This window comes from Hyalella azteca, unplaced genomic scaffold (assembly GCF_000764305.2).
Source record: "Hyalella azteca isolate HAZT.00-mixed unplaced genomic scaffold, Hazt_2.0.2 contig4124, whole genome shotgun sequence".
Classification (NCBI taxonomy): domain Eukaryota; kingdom Metazoa; phylum Arthropoda; class Malacostraca; order Amphipoda; family Hyalellidae; genus Hyalella; species Hyalella azteca.
The window spans coordinates 23,476-35,521 of NW_025934350.1; the positions used below are offsets into that span (position 1 = coordinate 23,476).

At 38.9% G+C, this 12,046-nt stretch overlaps 1 protein-coding gene across 1 annotated transcript; it reads right to left on the reverse strand.

Moving 5' to 3' along the window:
• Window positions 1–6,823: 6,823 nt before the first annotated feature.
• Window positions 6,824–11,144, reverse strand: LOC108672551 (GDP-Man:Man(3)GlcNAc(2)-PP-Dol alpha-1,2-mannosyltransferase). The gene is made up of 3 exons (XM_018160243.2): window positions 10,851–11,144; window positions 10,027–10,154; window positions 6,824–9,346 (listed from the first exon to the last, which is right to left on the reverse strand). The coding sequence occupies exons 1-3, from the start codon at window positions 11,010–11,012 to the stop codon at window positions 8,113–8,115; spliced, it is 1,524 nt and encodes a 507-aa protein (XP_018015732.1). The 5' UTR covers window positions 11,013–11,144; the 3' UTR covers window positions 6,824–8,112.
• Between the last annotated feature and the right edge of the window lie 902 nt (window positions 11,145–12,046).

Sequence of the window (12,046 nt, forward strand, 5' to 3'; positions counted from 1 at the left end):
ATGCAAACTTTTCAAATCTTTCTATTGTGTTATGTGGCCTCAGTATTAGGCCTTTAATGCCCATTGACAAAATTTTTCTATGTCAAATAGTTTTTGAGTTGTGGGGGTTTTTGTTAAAAAAACGAAAAGTGGTCTAAGTTACCCCGCCAGTCTAAGTTACCCCATTTTACGGTACTTAATGAATATGGTAATATCATACCAAAAAAGGAAAAACAAGTAAAAATCACAGAAAATGTCATTTATTTTACATCTACATCATCTACAATGAAAGAAGAGGACTTCAGAGTACTGTTAGTAATAGACGAGTACATTCTGCATGCTTCAAATGTTTAAAATTGAGTTTTATTTCAAGTGTCCCTTTTTACCCCATTTCAAGATTAATTCAGGAGCCTTTTATATTGCGTCTAGCACCTTACAAATAGCATATGGAATTTTTTTAAAGATGCCATTTGATAGCCCTCGCAAAGAGCTATAAAATGAGCCTAAACTTGTTTCTGAAATGTTTCATGGTAAGAAGTTATCAACAAAAATTGCTCAAAACTGTCCCTTTTTACCCCATTTGACGGTAGCATTATAATGCAATGTAACATGGTCTATTGTGTTCTAACGGGATGTAACGTGATCTATTATGTTCTAATGCAATGTAACGCAATCTAATTCTATTCTAACACCATCTATTGCATTCTAACGCAATGCTACGTGATCTATTGTGTTCTAACGCAATGAAATGAGATTTATTGCATTCTGACATGATGCAACATGATCAATTTCGTTCTAATGTGATCTATTGTATTCTAAAGCAATCTATTACATTCTAATGCAATCTACATTCTAATATTGGGTTCTAATGCCGTTCTATTTTGTTCTAACATAATCTATTGTGTTCTAACACCGTCTATTTCATTCTAACAAGATCTATTGTGTTCTAATGCGCTCTATTGCATTCTAAAGCAATCTATTACATTATTACACAATGTAACACAATCTATCATGTTCTAACACAATCTACCATTTTCTTGCGCAATCTATCAAGTTCTAGCAAGATCTATTGCATACTAATGCAATCTATTACGTTCTAAAGCAATCTAATGTAATCTAATGCAATCTCATGTTAACTAATGCAATCTAATGCATTCTAATTCAATCTAATGCATTCTAATTCAATCTATTGCAATCTAATGGTACGTAATGCAATCTAATGTAACTTAATGCGTTCTAATTCAATCTAATGAAATCTAATGTAACCTTATGAAATCTGATGTACCTACCCTAATTCAATTTAATGTGTTCTAGTGCTTTCTAATACATTGTAATGAAATCTAGCGCAATCTGATAAAAACTTGATGCATTCTAATTCAGTCTATTCAATTTTACTAATTTAGGTTGGCTTGAATTGGGCTGGAATGACTTGATTTGGATTTAATTAAATAAGGTTGAATTGAGTTGGGAGTGTTTGAATTGGGTTGAATCATGTTGGAATGAGTTGAATTGATTTTGGTTGGATATGGTTTGATTGGGTTGAGTTTCAGTTAATTTTGGTTGAATTGAGTTTTGGTTAGAATGGGCGAGTATGAATGGGGTTGGGTTGCATTGAGAAGGATTGGGTTGATTTGAATTGGGATTAATTGGGTTGGGTTGCATTGGTTTGGGTTGAATTAGCTTGGGTTAAAGTGGGTTGGGTTGAATTGGTTAGGATAGCATTGGGTTGGGTTTTGGTTGAATTGGTTTGGTTTGCAGTGGGTGTTGGGTTAGGATTGGTTGAATTGGGTTCAGTTCCATTGGGATGGGTTGGGTTTAATTAGATTAGGTTGGGTTCAATTTGGTTGGGATGAATTGGTTGAGGTTGAATAGGGTTGGCTTGGTTTGGGTTGCACTGGGTTGGGTTTGGATTTGGTATGCACATAGTTCTGGTGGCTTGACTAATAATGTAGTCTGTTTATTTAAAACTACTTATCACAAGCTGGTTTGTTATCCATCATCAGTGCCGTGAGGCTCTCTCAATGTGAGCACTCAAATATACGCACTCAGAACAATTAGAACTGCCCGCTACATCAAGTAGCTTAGGTTGCTCCAAGCATGTATGCTTGGTTGCTCAAATAGACACTCTCACTGCAATCAGAACTGAACAGTACAGCGCGTAGCTCAGGTGGCCATGAGCATGTATGCTTTGGTGCTCAAATGTAGCTCTCACAGCCATTATAACTATGCGCTATGGCTATGACGTGTAGTTACAATTGTGCCGTACTGCCATGTAGAGCAATTTGACGCATCGACCATACGGATCATAAATTGCAATTTATGGAGAACCAGAAGTATAATTGGCAGCTAGCATCCAGTGGCATCCATCTTGGCTTCTTTGGTTCATGAAATTGGCATCCTCAACCTATGTTATGCCACGCTTTACAGCCAAAAAAAAATGGCTCACAGCAGGTCCGGGAGTTGTGTCCGTGTTTGGCAAAATGGGTCATCCCGGAGCCGGAGGGACGACTCATCCCTTCAGTCTCTCACCTGCTGGAGGAGGGTTCACTTGCCCCTGACTCCCACCCACTGTCCTCAGGACCCTGCACAGCTGCGCTGTCTCCTCTTACCTGGCCTTAGCAGCTCCTAACAAAGTGTTGCTGACCACTGCTGGCGCCGCCTCTGTCTTGTCCAGCGAGTTTTCCCTCCCCAGGGCTGCCAGAAGCGCCCTTTCCCAGCTCCGCTCTGGCTACTCATCACGGCTCAATTCGTTCCTTGCCCGCATTGGTGCAGCTAATAGCCCTCTCTGCCCTGAGTGTGGCACTATGGACCATACCACCCATCACCTCCTCAGCTGCCCCACCTTGCTGACTCCACTGGACCTCTGGCCTAACCCTGGAGCAACTGACCGCCTCTGTGAGGCACCGCCAAGCAACTAACAACAACAATGCTTTATAGTCTGGTTCCCATTGCTGGTCTTAATAAGACCAGCAAACTGAGCAAAGTATCATGGATAATACCAGCATGCAGCATTATCATACATAAGAATTTGGTTTAAATCTTGAGTAAACCAGGAAATTAAAAATGAACTTATTCTAAAAAATCTCTGGTTTGTCACTATGTTCCCAGCAATGCCTTAATGCCCTGGAAATCCTGGAATGAACTGTAGTTTTTGATCATGTGGGGTTGTCATAGCCATCAGCTTATCTTGGATCTGAAAAATAAGAAGTACATAAGAATGTGATTTTCTATCAGCAATTAGGTACCTACAGTGAACTAAGGGAAGCTGGGAAGGGAGTCAGTATTCAGTAAAAGTGTAAATATAACAAACTTTTCATTAATTTAATGTTTCAAGGTTGTTTGGGGCTTTGGTGGGAAAATTGGCCCTTTGGGCGAAATTGGGCCTAGTGCCCACTCAAGAGCTTCATGGATGATGTAATATGGATCATGATGGTTGATGGATGGCAATTTGCATATAGTTCTACTTCAAGCCCAACTCCCATTCTCCCAAGGATGGACACTTCAGGTTCAGGACGGTCCAACGGAGTTTCCAGTTAAGGAGAACTCCTTTGGAAATTGGAAGGTATTGCTGCACCAGTGCACCATACTGAATGAATACTCTATAGTCTATAGCATTAGCAGCTGGCAGCTGCCAGCTGATGAAGATGACCTGAAGCTGAAGTTTCTGTAATTCAAGAACCATCAGTGTAGGCTGTTGTAATGTTTGTAAACTGGGTCTGTAGGTCTTTGAAGATTTGTGTAATGTGTACCGGTAGAGTGTCTGTAGTCACTAGACTGTAGCCATAAGCCATGTTGGATGTGAAACCTGCCTGGGCCACTGGGCCTGGCACATATATTTGTCATTTTATGAAGCAATGCTTACTGCATAGTAGGCTTAATTTATTTCAGAAATTGTATGTTGACCCTAAAAAAATGTTCACTATTGTCACTATATTCCTTACACGGTACACCTACTGCTCACTCAATTGACAATTCACTGTAGTTTAACTCACAACCACTGTAAGTCTGTACCACACACTTATCGCCGTCCTAGTCCTCCAAAAAGAGACAATCCCATTATCCCACTCACAACAGCGTCACATTCTCGTACGTAGGTAGCACGGCAGTCCTTACGCAAATCTACAGCATATTCGGCGGCTCGGCGTGATCACGAACAATTCCTAATTAGTCAGAAATGCCTGAAAAAAGTTAAAAATTATTATCTCAGCTAATTATGCATATATTACGATGTTTTCTCGACTTCTTAACCATCAAACTCAACAAAGAGATTTACATAGCTAAACGAAAAATTTCCGTAAAAATTCTTTACCGAGGAGCATATACAATTTTACAAGCTAAAATTGATTTATTCATTGCCTATGCCGTCTCGTCGATTTTCTAACTTAAACGTAAAAAATAACGCACTTAAATTTGCTTGATATCAGCCAGCTCATCGAGAACGATTCAGCACTACAGAACCAGACTACAGAACCTATAGATAGATCGTTTCAAGACAACATTTCCAATTCATTGATTAGATCCTAACATTAAAAGAGACTGAAGTTCGGCAAACGGAAGTTACCCGATGACTTATTCTTATTTGCCACTAATTTGAAATAAAAAAATGGATTGTCGGTAATAATGCTGCCGGTTTGATGACATCAAATCTTGGCTTAACACCTATTCCACCTGAATTGACATTGCTGAATTTAACAGCTTGACGAGGATTTTAATCCGCATCTCACTACTCCAACCTTGATTTTACTAACCAACAGCCACCGTGCCGGTTTCGCTCAGAATTTTAACACTTAGCTGTGGGAATAGTACCCACAAGTCACTGCTTCATTTTTTCTTACTGCTGTGTACTTATACCATTCAGTCACTCCACCGTTAATTGTTGTATTGAAGTTTAAGTTAGTGTTCAACAGAAACACCAATGCTCTATGCGCGAGTTTCTCGTCAGAATCGGCGAGGAGGCCGGGCGGTCTAGCAAGCAAAATTGGAGCAGTGACTTGAGAGTTCGAGACCGCAACAAGCTGTGAATCATCTACGGTGTGAAGAATCGGCGGCAGGCCTACGGCCCAATGAACGCTGAAACCGCTATTAATATTACTATGTGGGTACACGGGAAAAAATTAATAGCTGCTGTTTTAATAAAAAATTAACCTTCTTGATCTTTTATGCTCTCACAGCTGCGATATTTCTTTCCCATTAAGCACTCGACCATTTGGTAGATTTCAACCTAATTTTCCACAGCTACTAGTAGCTTACTGGGACCCGCAACTAGATGCTCTAATCTTGTCTATCTGGACCAATCGGCTACCCTGTCCCGACACCATTGAAGCGATTTTTTGCGAACCAGTATTAGTAGTAGAACAGTTTACTAGTGCTTCAGCTATCAAGCTATTTCGCATCGGAATTCCAGAGATAAAATCGCCAGCAAGGCTGAAGGCATCAATAATTCAGTCTCAAATTAATCACCGCCCATAGGGGGCGGAAGGTCTCAATTTTCCAACCCACAGCAGCTGGCTCGAAAGAAGCAGCGTTACCATCTCAAAGAGGCGAAGTGACAAGGAGGGACAGGTGATAAACAACTGAAACTAAGACACTCGAACAAGAGATCGCTTTCACGGGACGTCGGCCGCCCGCACGAGAGAGACAGAAGGGAAATATAAAGAATCCTACCTACATAATAGCGTAATCTAAGGAATCCTGCCTACATAATAACTTAATGTAAGGAATCCTACCTACATAATAACTTATTGTAAGGAATCCTACCTACATAATAACTTAATGTAAGGAATCCTACCTACATAATAACTTAACCCCACAACACCCGCAGTCAGACACCGCGAGCTCAGCGGTGGGGCGCTCAGGAACAATCCACCTAGGAGCGCGAAATCCCATAGGACTTCTGACGAGCCCAGACACGAGCCCCTGAGGGCCTTTTGCGAACCAGACAACACGCGAAAGCTGGAAATTTCATTAACCTTTCCAATGATGTTATTATACGGTTTAAATAGTCGACAAGCAAAGAAATTACCCAGGAGAATCTCGAGTATCGTTGATCAATTAGGGCGCACAAATAGGTAACGTCTTATGAAACTCAGAAAGTTACAACCTATTTGCCAACTAATGCTTGCAACGAGACTCAATATTTTATCGGCGTTCACGATTAATTTAAGAATATAGGAGAATGCCTGCTGTACCTATATTCTCCAGCGCACCAAATCAGTAGTTGCTTGAAATACCTGATATAAAAGAGATTACTAATGGACACGAGTTCAACTCGACTTAATAATTCAAAAAAACTTACAGGAAAATGAAAAATCTCCTAGATAAGATGCACTGTAATGCAGGGCACAGGGTTCATGTAAATTCAACTCATCACCAAAAATTTGAACCAACTAAACAGCGTTTCGCTTTCTTGCTTCAGTCGCAAGAATACTGGCGTTATTTGTGTCCAGGCATCAGCAAAACAACTAAGTGCTTGGGAGCGGTAATGGAAACTTGAATTGGTTTGGAACAGAACGCATTCATATTTGCTAGTAGGAAAATATGTTCTCAAAGTCCTATTTCCTTGCCCTGTAGTGAATGAAACATTGCCTGAGAAATACAAAGATTCTGAAGCACACAATAGCTGATTAAATACATGCAGAGATTCTCATGTTAAAATGTAAATGTTACAGCTACACGACCAACAGTCAAGGATTTCTGACCGTCCGCGCTCGTGGCTTGCTGTTAATGAGCTCGGCTGCGACATGCAGCAACTTCCAGATAGCATCGCTTACAAATTTGTCTGTACGTGAAACTCCTCCACAAACAAAACATTTTTCTATCATCATTTATGTAAAAGGAACAATATTATTTATAATTAATATAAATAACAAGAAAATTTCTCATTTTTCTTCTAAAACTTTGAAATATCGAAGATATTTCAACATGAACAAGTTACATGAACAAGTTACAGACAAGTTTTATTAGCCAGTAATTATGAGAAAACTTCAAAATAGAAATTAAGTGTTCGAAATAAAAATTTACTAAGCAAGAGGCAATGCGCCAGTTTACAAGTGGACTAGAAGCGAAGCTATTATAATTAAGTTTGCTGGTAGATGGAGGAGGAGTGCTGCTTAGCATGTTTGCTCTCTAAAATAGTGCCAAGATTTATTCACAATCACTTCTGCGTACAAGCTACTCACTGCCCTGCAAATATCAAATAATTGCAAAAAAATTGGCCCATGAACAACAAAAAGTACGACTTCACACTGCAACATCAATTAAATATATAGTAAACAGAACAAATCTAGGGACACAATTAAATAATTTGTCTCTTTACTGACGTAAGCAGAAGGCGCTCCAGGGAAATGGGGGTTTATTGTAAATCATTTTCGGTCATCGATCACCACAAATATGTTCGTGAAGCTTTAAGACGCACCTTCTAACTTTCAATCTAGTTATATATTAAATTAATAAATTGGACCAATTGGATGATTCGTCATCTATGGCAAAGGAACAGAGCATAACCTTAAAGCCTTTACCTGACAAGCTGTCTAGTATATCCGAACCTCTTGCCCACACAGAAGTCAACTTGGCTCATTGATACATTAACATGGAGTAAAGTGAAGCTAACGTAGCAGATGACACTAAAATGATAAGCGGGGAAATTGGCATAGAAGTTTTAATCAAACAATGAGTTCAAGGATTTTAGAAATAACAATAAACAATATGATAAATTTATGCAAATGAATATTTCATGAACGAACTAAAATTTATGGATAGCTAACAATATCACAGATGGTAAAGCAACACACTAAAAACATTACTCATATTCTAAAATAAAAATATTTTACAAGCTGACACTTGATAAAACTGCATACCAGTTGGTAATACAAGAAAAATGAAGAACTTCTTGCTTTAGGTAGTGAATATAAGCGCATGACGAAAGAGGTGCATCAATGATAGCTGAGCTGAACAATTCAATAGATGGCTTTTTTGTGCACTTACATACTAGCAACTTTAAGGAGAATATTTTAGGATTAATTTACTGTGAAACAGGTTCAACCTGAGTGAACTGAATATTCGTCATATACAATTTAATTTGATTAAAAAGATGATACATTTAAAGGAAAGTACATAAGCCACAAAAACGAACCATTAATTAGTCGCATTGTCTAAGATTTCACGAATGGCAAGATTGAACTTCTCATCAAAGTTTGCATCAGAGAACCTTTTTGCACTAAACCGAGCTGCTGTCGTCATTTGTTCGCGCTCATGGTCAGTCATAGTGAGCGCAGTGTAGAGGCTTTCAGCGTAGTCTTCTTCATTAATGGCCAAGAGTCCAGTAGCCTGGCCATGGTGCGGGACAATTATATCCATCTTAGGTCCACCCGAATTATTTGCAACAGTTATGAGTCCAGCAGCCTGCATCTCGGCGATACTGATGCCGAAGTGCTCATTCCACATAGTGTGGAGTCCGACGCACGACTCCTTCATCAACTCTAGCATTTGAGAGAAGGGAAGATTAATGCACCACTCGACTTGATTGTCTATGCCTAAGTTAACTGCCAAGTCTTGAAGTTGCGCGACTCTCTCTTGATCACCGGTTCCGCGTACCCCGCCCACAAGAACTAATTGCACCTCAATGGCGTCAATGTCACTCTCACGTTCAGTGATCAAGTGCAAGAGACGACTGAAGGATCGTAGTTGCAAAGCATGGTTCTTTTCAGGCCTAAACTGTCCAATTGATACAATTTTCTTCAATAGTTTGTTTTTGTATGGGGTTATTTCCAGACTAGCAAATTTGTCAATGTCACAAGGAGGAAAAACCAATTGTATTTTGTCAGCTGCGCCCCAAATTGATGAGATGTGTCCTTTCGTCCACGATGAATTCACCATTATAACGTCTGCTCTACGACCCACCCAGCCGTACGCTTTGGCAAAGCCCTGGTAGTAGAGACTTTTAAGCGAAGTCAAAAAGCTGCTATTAGCGATGATAGCAGCGTTATTATGGGCTTCTTCCCTCTCCTGAACAACTCCAAGCATATCATTGCTAATGATAGGGTAGTGGATGTAGCACGCCACCTTGCATTCTGGTCCCGCCATTATTTTCACAAGCGGATAGATAAAGGAGTATCCCATGGTGTCAATGAATACTTCAGGTCTGTACCGAGCAAGAGCTTCGATACCCACAAAGAATGAGCCTATGGCTTGTAGCATCATTGTGAAGCGTGGGTAGTAGCGTGCTTCCAGCAGCGGGCGAGTCGAGATGTTGACGAAGGTGACGCGGCGAGAGAGCGTTATGTTGAAGCGCTCCATCACGTGTTCACGGACCTCAGTCTCGTCAGCTACGCGGTCACCAGAGTATATGATGCAGTCTACATGAGGGTACCTTAGAGTGAGAACTTCAAGTAAGTAATAGAGAAACAGCCCAAACCGAAAAATATCCCCAGTGAAAATTAAAATAAGCATCTAGTGCAAACTGGGAGAAAAACGCGTGTTGAATTTCAGCTTGGCAATACAGGGCAAAAGAATACATTTTTAATAATTTAGAGAGTCAAGAAGAAACTTGACTTGGAACTGACTAAAAGGCATGCATGTCTGAAGATAAGACTATATATGGAACCGATGAATGGAGGAGTGGCCATTATAAAATAAAAGCAGGGAAAAAACTAAAACAATAAAAGCAGAAAGCAGAAAAAAACAGTCACAATAATCAAATATTAGGGTTAAACAGAACAGTAATAAGTCAATTAATTTAAAATGTGGTCACAGGAATTGTTTGATATTTAATACATTTTCATTCCTAATATTTTAACATAAGTACAAGTTTGCAAAATAATATATAGCTTTACATGATTGAATTTGACAGTTCTATAGAAAAATGATTATGGATCAATGCAAACACTGATAAATAATGCATTAGAAAGTACAAAACGTTATTCTGTATCAAAATAAATTTACAGAATCATAGGGCCATAACAATTCACTTGGCATAAAAAATTATTGATATTGATTTATAGGAAAGAATTAGTTTGATGTGGGGAAGAGAAAATAATAATGGGAGCCAACCTTTTGTGCAGAGCTTCAACTGCGCACCACAGCACTCTTTCTCCTCCTCCTCCAGCTTGGCTGTAAGGATGGAAGATCCCAACACTGACACGGCTCGGATCTTCATTTCTCTTGGCAAATCTGCCACACTGAAATACAAAATAAAAGCATCAATCTAAATCTGCCTGTATGAATGTCAGGTGACAATTGTTAATGTAATTTGACCTTGGATGTTTTCTCATTAATAGCTTCCATGTTGGAGGTTAATTTTCTTAATTGGGATATGTTATGAAAATTTCCTTATCTATGTTCTCTTCCCACTTACCAAGTAGCAACTCACATACTTGTGACACCAGCTAAGTATAAGCTATATAGGGCTGTAGTAAACCAGGAACTGCAGTCTTAGGCGAAAACCGTCTTGTGTAAGCCTTTACTTTACTAAAGGAATAGTAAAATTGACTATAGTCAGAAGTGGAGTACAATAGGTGAGCCAATAACAGAAGTGTTTAAGCTCCAACATATAAGAAAGTATTCCCATAAACTGTAAGCCAAATGTAATCTTTAAAAACAAATACCTACTCAGCTACTCTATTAATAATCATCATGCTGTCTCTCAATAACCCTGGTATCATTATCAATTACTGAACCCCACAGGTCATTTAAATAAATATTGAAGAATGGGTTTTACAGGAAAAGCATCCCCTCACATGGAGAAAGACATTGATGAAAGGACTATCAAAATATTTCAGTAAACAAATTATAAATATTAATCATTAATATAAATTTGCCACGAGAAACTAACAGTAACAAATGTGAAATCACAGATTTATCAATGATGAACTTACCATGGTCAGCATGAGAAAGGCAAGCCCCAGCATCATGCCAATCAGCATAAGCTCGATGACAAGCAGAGGCACCAATATGGCCAGTATTCGCAGTAGCAGGTCCATCTCAGCTCTCAGTAACTCTACACATTCTTGGGCCAATGAAAGAAGGTGATCTAGCATAATGTAGTTCACTATACTGTAGTAAAATAATACTTGATGATCACTCTTGCCCAACTAGTTCAAGTACCAAGTAAAGTAGAGCATTTGAATTTAAAGAATAAAATAAAATTTTATCAAGGCTTTTTAGGAAAAAAAAACATTGATATATGAGCAATATTGATATAAATGATCTTTAACTGTATCAAGATAAAGTGTTTGATGAATTAGAATAAACAAATACAATCTTTTATTGAAATAAGAATACTTGGAGACACATATAATAGTATAGTGGTTTCGGCATTTACACGGCTGTGGGCCTGTCACTGATTCTTAATACTGCAGAATATTCATAGCTGGTTGCGGGCTTGAACTATCAACTTACTGCTCCCATTTTGCTTTGCTTTACTGCCCAGCCTCCTTGCCAATTCTGACCATAAACTGGTGCGCAGAGCTGGGATCTAACCCGCACCTCTCTGCACCAGTTCTGGCACTCTGAACTTTACCGCTGGGCCACCCTTCCCTTAAAAAAAGTCATCCAGCAAATTTTAAAAATAATTCAACCATAAACAGGTTAAGTTTAGGTTAAAGCAGATTAAAAATAGAATCTAGATAATACTGTTCTAAAGTGTCTAGCCAGTAAAATATTTCAAGAATGCAGTGCTTCTATGCTTCAACAAATTCCTTTATACATCATCTAAGAACCTCTTGGTGATTAGCCATGCCATTGTTGTAATTTATTTGCACTCAGGATCAGTCTTAGTGAGATCAGTGTAATGGCTTGATGGCAGTTGTAATCTTATAATATAACACAAAGAAAGATTAGTGGCTACTATTTGGAATCAGCCTACATTGCATATTGACTTCAAGTATACAAGCACACACAACATTGTTATTTAAAAAATTTGACAGATAATAAGGGTACCGTAACATAAATTAGTGACTTCTACTGTTATCTCATAAAATGGATATACAGGGGTCAGACAAAAATAAGGGAAACGCCTCAGAAATGCACAAAATATACCATCAAACAGGGTAAAAAAGGACGAGCAGGGACG